Below are 13,038 nucleotides of genomic sequence, written 5' to 3'. Positions count from 1 at the left end.
TGTGTGTGTGTGTGTGTGTCCCCCTTTGTCGTGACTGTTCTGCCTCACCTTCCATCACTGCATCCATCAAGATGCCAATCTTCATTCAGGAAGCCATCGAGCCTTTCATTCCAACATAATTACATGTATTAGACTCATAGACGGTGCCATAGACGGTGCCATAGACGGTGCCATAGACGGTGCCATAGATGATGCGTTACAGAAGGGAACAGGGAGGCTGACATGATTAACCCTCGCTAAGCATTCTGAGGGTAAAGCAGGTGGATGATGAATCTCATGAGTCAGTGAAGGTAAGTCAGTATTATCCATGAACTCCTCTAAATGTATGTTCAGAAACCACTTAACAATTTATGAAAAAGCCTTTTCCTCTTTTTTAACTTATAAAATGATACAGGATACTGCTGTTATATTTGCATTTGCACTTTATTTTATTTAATACCCTATAAAATAACTATGAATGATTTATGCACTTAAATTCATTATTTCTCCCTTTTCTGTTTTTTACTTGATTTAAGGTCCATACATTTGTAAGTAGAAGTGAAACAACTAGCATATTTACAATATAGCTGCAAAAGAAAAAGTGCTAACCTTCATCTTGCACTTACAAACTACAAACTAACTAATGAACAGAAATTGCTGAAAATAAAGTTTTCGAAATGTAGTTTGTGGTGGTTAGTTTGTATCCTGTGGTGGTTAGTTTGTATCCTGTGGTGGTTTTTTGTTTTTGAGGAAAGTAAAATGTAATGTTATTACAATAATTGAATAATGAACTGTTGCAAAGAAAAGAAAATCTAATGGATGGCATCAGAAAATTATTGTAGTCACGTCAAAGACCTTGTTAGAGGCAGGAGGACAAAATAGATTGCAGAGGTTACAAAGGGTGCAAAATCCAAATGTGTGTGTGTTTTTATTTCACTGTAGATAATACACACAGTCCTTCATTATCACTCACTTGTGCTGTCTCTCCTAATGCCTGAAGTGGCTCTTTATGATAAGTGGGATCAGTTAAAGGTTAATTGGTCTGCTGTGGCTCTTATGTGCTTTCTGTGTATTTCATGTGCCAATTTAGCGGTGGTCAGGTCGAACTATTTGGGCAAGGCAGGCTCCAGGTCAGATCTTATGAAATCGGCAGACAGCCCTCAAGTAAACAACTAACACAGTGTGATTTTATTTTATCTTTTTAAACATTATGTTTTGTGGGAAGGCGTAAAGGTTAGGAGCTTATTTTAAACAGCAGCTACCAAAACAAACTGAAAAAGAAATTTGGCATAATTGACAGTTTGCTAAACCCCACCCCTTAGTTACTGTTACTATGCTGGTCAAGCTGTTAGCTCCCACATGGCATCCTTTTTTTTTTTTTTTTAAATCAAACTCACTGATCTGACACACTAGGTCACACTAAAACAAACCAAGTAACATTAAATCTAAATAAGTGACTACCAAACATTAAAGGGCAAAAAATTCAGATTCTGTGCTTCACATTATTTGTAGTTCAACATGAATTCCTTACCAGCCTTCCACTTCAAAACAACTTTCCAATCTTTCTAAATGTTTTTAACATCATCACTTATCTTTGCAATATAGCCTATCCTTCCAGAGAAAAGCAACGTTTAAAGTTATAATATGCAACTTTTCCACATTAAAATGTCTAAATTTGACTAAATCTATGTAATATACTTTTTGAGTTGTGCACTTACATCATCCCAAATGTTTCCAGCAATTCTCAAACATAGAGAAATATGTGATTTTAGTCACGGTAATAGTACATGTCATTTGCAGCTTGTCAACGAAGCTACATACTAGTTACAGTCAGTGATTGGTAAAGTCTTTGAATCTAGGCATTAGCAGGTTCAGGCAGTTCTACATCTATGGCAGATTTGCCTCCTCTGTAAAAAAAATCCCATAACTAAACACTATTTCTTCAGAGGTTTAAAATTGTTTATGGTGTAGATAAAGCACCATGTCAGGTCTATAAATCAGCCTTGAGACATAGTGAAAAAACTTTTTATGTCATAGTGAAGAAGTACTTCATTTACTTTAGAAAGATGTTGTTTGGGTGGGAATTTAATGTGGTTTCAGTGGCTGAGGGAGTAAAAAAATCAATGCAAAATGGGTCCTTCTCTAACTTGAGCCCTTAGCTTACACCTGTTTGCACAGCCCTGAGAGAAAGTCTGACTGAAGGAGAGTTACTGTGAGGACAAAGAGGTAGAATAAAGTGTAGAGAAAAAGTTTGTTTAAAAAGCCTGAGGATACTTTGATCATGACAGAACATCAGTATGTATTACCAACTGAAATCTCTGCACCCATTGTAAAATAGATTTTTTTTTCAGTTCCAACCAACACACAAAACCTGAGAAAACCCAACCCACACTCTGCTTTGATTTTTGCTTTTATTGTGGAAATGGTTAAAAATGTATGTAAATTGGAATGTATTTGACAAAAAAAAAAAAAAAAAGGTATTCACCACCTTTTCTGCTGGGGGTTGTAGCCTTTGATGAAGACTCTTGATGTGAGGCCTCTTAGCTATGCAGGTGGTTCAATATTGGCTGCATTGAGGTATTTTTCCCACATGCAGATCTCATTTATTCATGTAAGAAGAGAGAAGCGCCCACATCTTCTTTCCTCTTCTAACATTCCCCTTCATCCTAATTCAGTCCTCTTTTTGTCTTCTCCTCCGACGTTACGATTAAGCCTTTTCACTGTTCCACCTTTGAAATGGTGCTGCTGCTCATCAAACAGGCATCTCTGTTTACCACCCATCTCCGTTTTCAAGCTACATCACTGGGGACTGAACTGTAACACATGGGGACCTGCTATTAAAGGTTTTCAAATGATTCCCTCCCTCGTGTCATATCATTCATATCAATTAGACCATTTTGTTAGCAAACAGGAAGCCATGGCATTTTTTTAATGACCTGAATTTTTCATTAGCACCTTTTTTTCCTGTTGACCTTTGGAGTGATTAAGATGGCACCAAACATTGGTTGGGTGTTGCTTGTCCTTTCAATTTTTCTATGGGTTCACAGTAGAAACAGCAATTTGACAAGATCTCAGCCCTGTCAATTCTTTTAGAGTTAAAATTATGCTCATATATAAATAGTTTTGCAGAAAAATAATGGTGTGAAACCAAGTATGCAGTATATGTGTTCATGTCCGTAAAAAAGCTCTCTTCTTTAATACATCTTTCTTTATCTTTCTGCATATGACCCTATTGATGCCATTCTCTGAGAAATTATGAGTATTGCCTGAGGCAAGCTAAGAGACATATCCATACTTTCTTTCAGCATCATTTCAGTTTCTGATGAGATTATATTAATGTATATTACATAATTTTAAAATCCAAGACTAGAGAAATTGAATCCCATTGATGTTGATGAAATGTTCCCAAAAGCAGTTGTATTGACCTTGCATCAGGACAGTTCCACATCAATCAAACTCAGTGAGTGGTTTTGGTATAAGCTACTTAACACAACAGCTATGATCATGAAATGCATATAGGGTTAATGCCAGAATGCACCAGCCTCACTTGAAGCCAGGAGCAACCTGCATTATACTCAGTATATGCAACCCTCCATCATCAGTGCCATCATTCATCTCTTTGCTCTGAATTTAGCAATTGATTTTATCAGAGAATGAATCTTAAATGGGTTCTTGGTAAAGCCCGGGAGCGAAGAGAGAAGTGACTTGGAAAGAAGTTAACACAGGCAGAGGGAGGAAGAGAGAGAGGGAACGAGAGAGGAGATGAAAAAGAAAGATGGCAATTTGAGGAGATGCAGTAAATCACCTGGTTGAGAAAACAATTTAGTCCTCCTATTTATCTGCCTGTATATAGGCAGCTCCCAGCTTTCAGGAAGCAAACACTACATTTGAAACAAAACAGATAGAGGGAGGTTTCATCTACAGGATAGCTTTCTTTTCTGTCTCCTCGCTCCCCTCTGACTGAATAGTGTCGGCTCTGAAGAGAACGCAACCTGTATGCAACCTGATTTATTTAGGAAAATTTGATATCCGTGGTTCATGTTACTCTACGATACGAAATCCGAACGACAGCCAGAGGTTTGCTCGGCACATGCTATCTTAGTAAAAGGGTTGCTGCAACAACACAGGTTTATGTCACTCCATGCTGGAAGTTACTGGTATTTACAACGAGGGTGTGTGTTTTTACTGCTCGACCTGATGGTTCACGTAGCTGTAAAACACAGTATCATGTGGGGTAATAAAAATTAACTCAGTACACACTCCTACAGTACACAGTGCTCACAGCTTCACAGTAGATTTCACATGTACCAGGTCAAAGGATGAAGAAGGGCGGTGGGTTGGGACTGGGAATAATATCGTTTCATTCCTCTTTCTGTCTTCGATCCACATTATGAATAATTCCACAGATGTAACTTAATATTGGGGTACATGGTGTCTGTTAAGATTATTTTTCAATGCCTGTAACATTTTAGGATTTCTGTGGAATTACATTATTACAGAGGTTAAAAGCAGAGAGAAGTTTTTTTTACTGAAAGTGGCAGTGAATTGTTTAGATCTTTACTGGTTCTCTAAAGGTCTAGACTCTCCATCAAGCACCAAAACACCTCAGTTTCATCATACATTTACTGTGTGAAACACAGACTGTGCATACAGCTGCACCATGTGGCAGTAATTCTAATTTTTTATTCCTGTTATTTACACTCAGTTGTGCAGGATATGGAACACATCCTTGCCTCTGCTAGGTGTCTGCTATTGTTACATGCAAATTGCCTGTCTATTCTTAGACATTCATGACATACATGAAACCATGAGATATTTTTCTCCTTGTCTACCTCTGTCACTGTCTTATATTTCCCCACTGGGCTGCACTATTTGAAAAAACATGTTTATTTAAATTTTTTCCATAGCAAGCATTAAATAAAATATATATGCTTCTAACAAGGTTGCTAAAAGTGTCCAATTTCGCAGCATGATGGAAGGATATAGTAGGTTGCAAAGCCAAAACAAACAGAGGACATTATAGCATTACATATCCTCTTGCTTCTTATTTATCTGAGCAGCAAAACTGAGAAAAATGAGGCGTGACAAAAGATTAAGTACAAGAAAACTATCAGGACATGTGATGAAGAAGTAACAGTGGTCTACTGAAGTGTCAAAATGGAGGTGATAAGGACGAATCAATCAAGCCCCCCCGCAAGTAGCCTGAAGCAGGAGAAGAAATTTCTGGCAGGGACAAGACCTAAAGTCTTCCTCAGCTTCAGGCATGGTTCTTTGATGCACTGTTCTGTGCACAACGAAATGAGATGAAATAACCTGGGACAACTTTTGCAGCAGATGTAGAAAGAAATAGACTGATTGCAGGCTAATAGGTTGAAGTAACTTAAAACTCACACACATTTTCTGTATTTTACTCAGCTGTGCAAAGGGTCAGCCTCTCTGAAGATGAAGCATTCGTGTCAGGATTGGTTTATAAGTGAGAAGGAAACGTACTGCATGTGTCATCCATGAATTGAATCTGGGTAAACTTTGACACTGACAGGATGGCAGATTCATCTCTCCATGAATCCTGCATGTTGACCTTCCCAGGCAGAGTTCACACACCACTCTCCATGCATCAACTCCACATCCGTGCTGAGCATGCGACCAAACACCTTATGCAAGATTAATCACACTTTAAACACAGTCAACAGGCTGTGAAATGAGAATGGTGAGCGGATGGTAATGTTTCTTTACACAAGGTGTAGAAGACTAAATACATATCAAGCTTGTCTACCTCTCTACCTTTGTGTGTGGATGAATGTGCACGTGGCTGTCTTTGAGTGACGACTCCGCAGAACACGCTGGCAGACCTTTACACTTACATGGGGATCAGATAGATAAAACAAATTTGCCCCAGTTGCGTTTTGGCTTGAGGGGAAAAACACATAATTACCCTGAGAGCTTGAGTATGTTTTGTATGGAGCTACCTGCTAATCTAATTACATGTTTCAAATATGCAGGAGATTGCCCCACTGTCTCATAAATAAATAAGCAGGTAGATAAGCTGTGGCTCAAAAACAATTAACATTGTTTGCACTCGGCCTGGCAAATCAGTGATAAGAAGACTGCTATTATTATATAAGGTTTATCTCGACAGTGACCTCTTATGATGCAGTAAAATGTTCAGTTGAGAACAAATAAAGAAAAATTAGTGGAAGGTGGATTAAGAGGAAAGATAAAGAGTGCTTCCTCCCCGAGGTGAGAAATATATTAAGAAATCTTGCTTGGCATTATTGTGCTAGATAAGTGGTATCTATCTTTAATGGGTCTCTCAAATCCTGATGGGGATTCCAACAAGTGTTAAGAGCTAGAGCTGTGTCTTTTTGGAAAGTGATCATCTCACAAAATCTCACCTCAGAGGGTTGTTGCTTTTTGTAAGAAGTCTGTGAAAGAGGATTGGGAATTGTATAAATCATTACGTGTTGTCCCAGTCCTTTATTCCATTATCCCTTGTCCATTGTCTTTATTTCATCTCCTGCAGCTGTCTTATGTCCTGCTCATCCTTCAGTCACTTTTCCACTTCTCTTATAACGTTCCCCTCCTCTGATCCTGTTCAATCTAATTTCCCAGATTTTCATTTAATATCCTGTCATCTACTTCCCCTCTCTCCATCCTGCCAGGCCTCACCTGTATGTGCTGTGTGTCAACTGGCTTTACTGGTGATTAATGTGATTTTGAGTCATCGAATAATTCAAGCCACATCCAACCCCACCTCCTCCTCCCTTTTTGCACTCTTTCAACACATTAAATCCCCCCTGGTCATTTCACCTCACTCAAAACCCGCTCTCCTTATGCTCGAGGCCGGAGAGGCCCAACACACGACCTGGATGCTGCCCTGCTGGGCTCTAATTGGTGATCAAGATGTGCGTGGGAAGGAGACGGAGCGGCATTTGGCCCATTTCTATTCCCTCATCACATTCACAGGGCCACAGTCACATCTGCGTAACCATGGTGATGCTGATAAGGTGACTCATGACTATTCATCAATGGCGCTGCCTGATTGGACAGCCCCCGAGAGCCTTGCAAAACGTATTCATCAGCGCAGCCTGTGTCCCTGCTCTACCTCAACATGCCCCTCAGGATGATGAGGGAGCATCTCTGCTGCTCTCAGTTTGTTTTTCACATTCACTTCTTGTCTTAACCCCACCCCCCACCTCTCCTCTCTTCTCTCTAATCACCTGTCCTCCCCTGATCTCCTGATGTCCCACCCATTTCTCTCCCAACACTTGTCTCTCGTCTCTAACCCATTGACCTGCTCTATAGTCACTCTCTCTTAATCGATGAAGACCTTAATCACAGGCACATCTGACATGAACCTGACCAAATCTATTACTGCTCCTTAGTTACCAATCTCATATCTTACACTACACTTACATTTTCATAGGACATTTCAAAATTCATTTTTCCACAGGACATGTTTTTTGGTAATGAACAGTTGTGTGATTTTAGAATTTATTGCCTGTTCAGAGACAAAAAATAAATGTGAATCATCAGTCAGTTTTTGTTCCATTAGTAGTGGTTTTATTCCATCTTAAAGGTCATTTGTGCCTGTCGCTTTCAGTTATTTTAAATGACCATTCATGTTTATGCAGCTTTTTGTAATAATGTACCAGTGGGACTACATGCTTTTTGTTTTAATGTAATATTATGCATCAGCTTGAGCAGCCTATCTTGCAGGCAATCGTGTCTTTGGATGTTTTTCCACTGGTGACCTCTGGCTGTTCCCCCTTAGAAGCGACAGAAGATTTGGTCAGCATCAGTTCAGATTTTCTGAAAGTGAAAATGACAGTTTACAGTGTCCTGTTTAATACAGAAACACCTGTACAGTACATTTCCATCCCATGGAGCTACAGCATAGTGTATTTGAACTGTAGAACAAATAATGAGATGGTTTCTAGACACACTAGGACAGAGTGGAAATGTGTGGCAACCTCAGCACCAGGCTGGAATGACCATTTTGACTTTTCTGTCACTATGATTCACAAAGAAATGTGGATCATGTGGCAAATAATGCAGCAGCTCTGTTTAAATATGTCACTTATATTCTGGCTGATATTCCCACGAGTGCCTTTTCAACAGAAACTCTATCTGCATACTCCATGTGATGTCAACCCATTTCAAAGACAAGAATCGCACAGTGTGATTGGATATCTTATCCATGCATATGACGATAAGCCTGACCGCTGCGGCTCTATCCAAGCTCCATCTCTAGTTGAACACTGCAGCTCTGACCTCTCTAGTTGTATGTTAGGATTTCCGGGAACCTGCCTATTTAATCCAGATGGATAGTGGTGGGTGACAGACAGCTTGAATGCGGCTCTTGTGTGAAAGCCCAGATACAGTCATTTTGATGCTGATGGCAGAGTATAGCTGTTGTGGGGGATGGGTGCTGAAGGGCATACAGAATGCAATGAAATGAAAATACCAGTTTTGAACTCGTGTGGAGTTGGTATAAAATAGCACTACAAATACTACACTTGACCGTACTGGTCACTCCACAGTCAGGGCTCCTAAATTAAAGATGAAATCATTGAAATTATTGGTCATGTATGCTCGTCAAGCATTTCTCGCTGAGAAGCAATCACACCAAAGACCTGAGATGTATAGTTAGTTAGTGATGTTATTCATTGTGTCATCTAGAGCCGAAACGACGGGCTGATTAATCAATTTGTTAGCTGACGTAAAATTAATCATCAATGTTGATAATGCATTCATAATTCAAGCATCTTTAAAACAGGAACACCAAACATTCACTAGTTCCAGCTTCTCAACTGTGAAGATTTCCTTTCCATAACCCTTAGAACATGGCGTAATGAACAATTAAACACAGAACAGAATTCATCTTCAGTCGCAGCAGAATCCCATAAAAACAAAGCCTTTTCTTCTGAGCTATACAAACAGGCAAGTTTGGAGACTGTGCACATAGAGATCTCTAACTTCTGGTTAAATTCTGCTTCACTTACAGCTCTTCTCATCCTGAATACTACACTGTAATCTGTGTAAAGAAAAAAAAATGTATTTAATTGATTACACAAAATAAAGACTTCACCTCATGAATTCAGGGATGTTCCAGTTTTCTAGTGAGCAGCAGAATGAGTTCACGCATATTTACAAATCGGTTCTGAATTAGATTCATCTCACATATATTGTATGCGTCATGTTTGGGGGTTCCATCACGTACCACCACTAATGACCAAAAGGGGTGTAAACACTTCTGTAATTAACTGTGTTACTACTGACATGTTCATGAAACCCATAAATGCTAGAATCATAATCTGAATCACGACACCCACAACACTAATACAGTCGCTTATATGTGCACTGTTCCAGGCCCAAACTTAATTACATGTATACTGGTCAACAATAGGAGACGTAGCGAGACGGAAAAAGAAGACTATCAAGATATTATAAATTATATAAAGATGAAAGATGAAAAAGGATGTTTAGGAAAAATAAAACAATGGAAGAACGGAAAAAAGGTGGTTTTCACTTACACTGTCTCGCTGGCTGTCGTCCCCGGACCGGTCATTCTTTTGCATGGTGTGTGCCACCTCTAAAAACAGGGAGAGCTTAGTCACACAGAGTTAATCAGAAAGAGGGCTTGCAAAAAAACAAAAAGAAAAAACTGTTCAGAGGAGATAGCCCATTCCAACTAATCCCCAAACTGGCCATGTAAATTTAAAAAAGTAAATCTGCTGGATTTTTAAAATAAAAAACACACCTTCATGTTATTTCATGTAAAAATTTGACTAGATGAAAACAAACAAACAAACATAGACAGATTGTGCAAAACTGTGAAGAATTTCTATTCAGTGTATGGAGTTTTTGAAATTTGTTGATTTTTTTTTTTTTTTAAAGTAAGATAGCGCTATGTTGACAGGCTGAGGTAAGTTTACACAACCTCCCAGGGGTTTTGTGGTTTGAGAGTATGAACGCTTTGATCTCCTAGACAACCAGGCACTCGTGCATACATGTGTATCTGTGTGTGTTGGTGAAAAGGAGCCATGCTGGGATCCACCTGCCTATTAGAATGCATTAGAGTGTAAAAGGTAAAGGTCAGTGAATTATCAGAGTTACACAACCCTGTTCTGTTTATCTGGCCTAATAACCTCAAGCCTACACCTGCCTTTCTGCTCTCTCTCTTCTTTGAAATACTCTCCCTCTCTGTCTCACACACACACACACACACACACACACACACACACACACACTTAGACAAGACCAATTGTGCTGAACTGGATGTCCATAATCATTCACAGAGTGCCAAGTGTTGTGACACATGCGGAAAATCCTGTAGAACTTCAAAGAAATAAATAATCAAATTCTGGTGTGGTTTGACTGGAGAATATACAAACAGTCTATTTCTGTTGTCTGTTTTACCATCTCTGTCATGTCTACGTTTCCCTGGCTGCTATCAATCTGCCAGACTTATCAAGAAAGTTTCAGGAACTCAGGGATCCTCATTTTGCTCTGCTGTTTTAGAAAAACTCTCCCAGTCCTGTGTTTTGTGCTGAATGCTTATGTGCAGGCCCTGAATAATATATTTTCAGGGACTTACTTTGCGGTGGTCTGTGTGCCACATTGGTGATACACAAGCAAACAATACATTTTTTTTTTTTTTATCAACCAATCCCATGCAAATCAACACATATACCTGCATGTCACTTGCCATCATAAGCCTTCATTTCCACAGTCCACGAACTTAGAAACAGCACCAACTGCACTCTATCCCTGTCTACCAGAACTCGTCGGCAACACTGGGTGTACTTTGAATGAGAAATCAGCCAAAGAGGTCACACATTATCCCCCATCCTTTGGCTCAGGCCGATCCCCACTAAATAGATGTGGAGTGACAGGATGGCCAGGTAATTACCACAGACAGAAAATCAGACAGAGCTGGTCGGACAGTCTCCATCGATTGGGCTCTGAGGAGAGGAGAGGAGAGGAGAGGAGAGGAGAGGAGAGGAGAGGAGAGGATGATGAGAGGGATTGGTTATGACATGGTGCACTGGCTTTGCATGATGTTGCCTTTTTCATCATGAAAAATATTTCATACTATAGAGCACCATGTGCATAACTCCGTGCAGAGGCCAGAACATATGCACTGCACCAAGCATGCACATGCATATATAACATACACACATCGGAGACATTGGTGCAATAAATAATGTCTGCTCTCTTTGTTATGTTATTTGAGTGTTACTGTTTTTTTGTTTTTTTTTTGCATACTATATGATGCTTCGCCTCCTTCACGCTGTTCATCAAAGAGGCATCCAATTAGGAACATTTACAGCGTTATTTCTTTCACAACAACCGTGTTTGCAGCAGCTCAAAGTAAATTCAAAGTATTTACACCTTGGGTTTGGTTCATTTGAGCTGGTGAGAACAGTGCAATTCAGGCTGAGGGGTGCACCGAATACTCACAGCACGACGACGTGAAAATGGCTCTCTTCTACTGTAAGTGAACTACAGTGGGGAAAAAGCTACTTGAAACAAATCTAAAAGGCTTTATGGCATGAGGCACACAAGGCAGATAATGATGCGCAGAGAGCACAAGATAACCTCGGGGCAAACCACAGCCTTGACCTACGCTCATATTCAGCAGTTTCAACCAGTGTAAACTGCTATGAGCCATCATGCTTAACCACAGTTACACCATGTGAAATGATAACTGATTTGTCTCAACATAGCCACCAAAATAACATCATATACCAACACTGCAAGATATGTAACTTTCCTGGCATCTCACATTTACATTTGCTGTCCCTCTGCAGTCATTAAGTGTTAATAATAATAATGATAATGCAGATCCTTATGATTATGCTGCCTGCAAAGCCTTGCTGGCTATGTTGTACTTGACACATCCTACACAGGTGCACCTCTATTGTTCCGACGTCTGTCTGGAAAACCCAATCAATTGCTTTTTTTTTCGTTTGTCTAGACTGGAGTTTTGAGACAGTAAACATATCAGTCGATGCTGCTTTTCTCTGGTTGTCGTGCTCGGCTCAGACCGACAATGCTGAGAAAACTGACTGATACAAACTTTCGTGCAGTTGACATTTTGCATCTGTCAGGAACTTTGAGTCTTTGTGCATGCCACAGTGTCTTTACGGGCCACTGTTAAAAATTCATAGTGTCGTGATTAACTTTGCAAATTATCTGTGGTAGCTCTGAGTCTTCTAAAAGGTGTAGCACGGCATGAATTAAACACATGCAGCTGTTAAAATGGATGAAATAAACTCTCTCTGTCTCCTTGGGGTGGGCCTAAAGCCCAAACATGATGATTCTCCAAAATAATGTGAAGGGCTTTAGCCTTGAAAGAACAAGGCTAATTTAGCAAAAACAGAATCAGCAGGAGACATGGCTCAGTTACAAAGACTAGAGAGGGAGAAATAGATGGATAAACAACATCACTCTCTCCATCTCAGCCAACCTTTATTATTCACCTTGTTATTCATACTCCTGAAAGCTGCACTAAGAGGATAAAGGTATTTTGTAAATTCTCAATTAAAACTGCCGCCAGTGATTGCTCAAGCTTCCTGAATCTTCGCCACTACAGTGATCTGAAGATTGTTCAAGTAGGTGTGCATTCCCTGTGACACAAAAGCATTTTTAGCCTGAACAAACAGTCACATGACCCTTCTCTTTCTCTTGTAAGAGCTGCAAGTCAGCGACACCTGTGTTGGTGGACTAAAGCAAAACAGGTTCTTGTCTTTTCTTTTTGGACTGCAGACAGGACGCTCTTATTTGTCCATGTGTCTCGCTGTGTGCGATGGATCAGTGTGGCGGGGCGTGTAGCTACAGTAAAACCACGGGGGGTTGATTTCAGTCTGAGCTCAAGCATTAGTTACGTGAAGCACAGTTAGACCTACAGATACGTCAGCACAGGGGTACAGAGATGAAAACTGCCCTCTGCAGCTGCTATTTCTTCCCTAGTCCCTTTGATACATCCTCTGTTGGCTTTTTCAATTAACTTCCTGCCATCTTTAGGAGAGCGATGAGAGTTTATCCTGTGTGATC

General features: G+C 39.9%; 1 protein-coding gene across 1 annotated transcript in view; it reads right to left on the bottom strand.

The window, feature by feature from the left end:
• The window catches only part of pde4d (phosphodiesterase 4D, cAMP-specific), a 171,334-nt gene that overhangs the window by 144,794 nt on the left and 13,502 nt on the right, over positions 1-13,038 (bottom strand). The window contains exon 2 of the mRNA XM_087170391.1: positions 9,513-9,571. Coding sequence (XP_087026517.1) covers positions 9,513-9,557 — 45 coding nt within the window. The 5' untranslated portion in view covers positions 9,558-9,571. The remainder of the gene's footprint in view (positions 1-9,512; positions 9,572-13,038) is intronic.

Source organism: Seriola lalandi, unplaced genomic scaffold (assembly GCF_002814215.2).
Source record: "Seriola lalandi dorsalis isolate HSWRI2012SDOR001 ecotype SW California unplaced genomic scaffold, Sedor1 jcf7180002054946, whole genome shotgun sequence".
Classification (NCBI taxonomy): Eukaryota; Metazoa; Chordata; class Actinopteri; order Carangiformes; family Carangidae; genus Seriola; species Seriola lalandi.
Note: the sequence above shows the minus strand (reverse complement) of the source record. Positions and strands in the feature narration are given on the sequence as shown.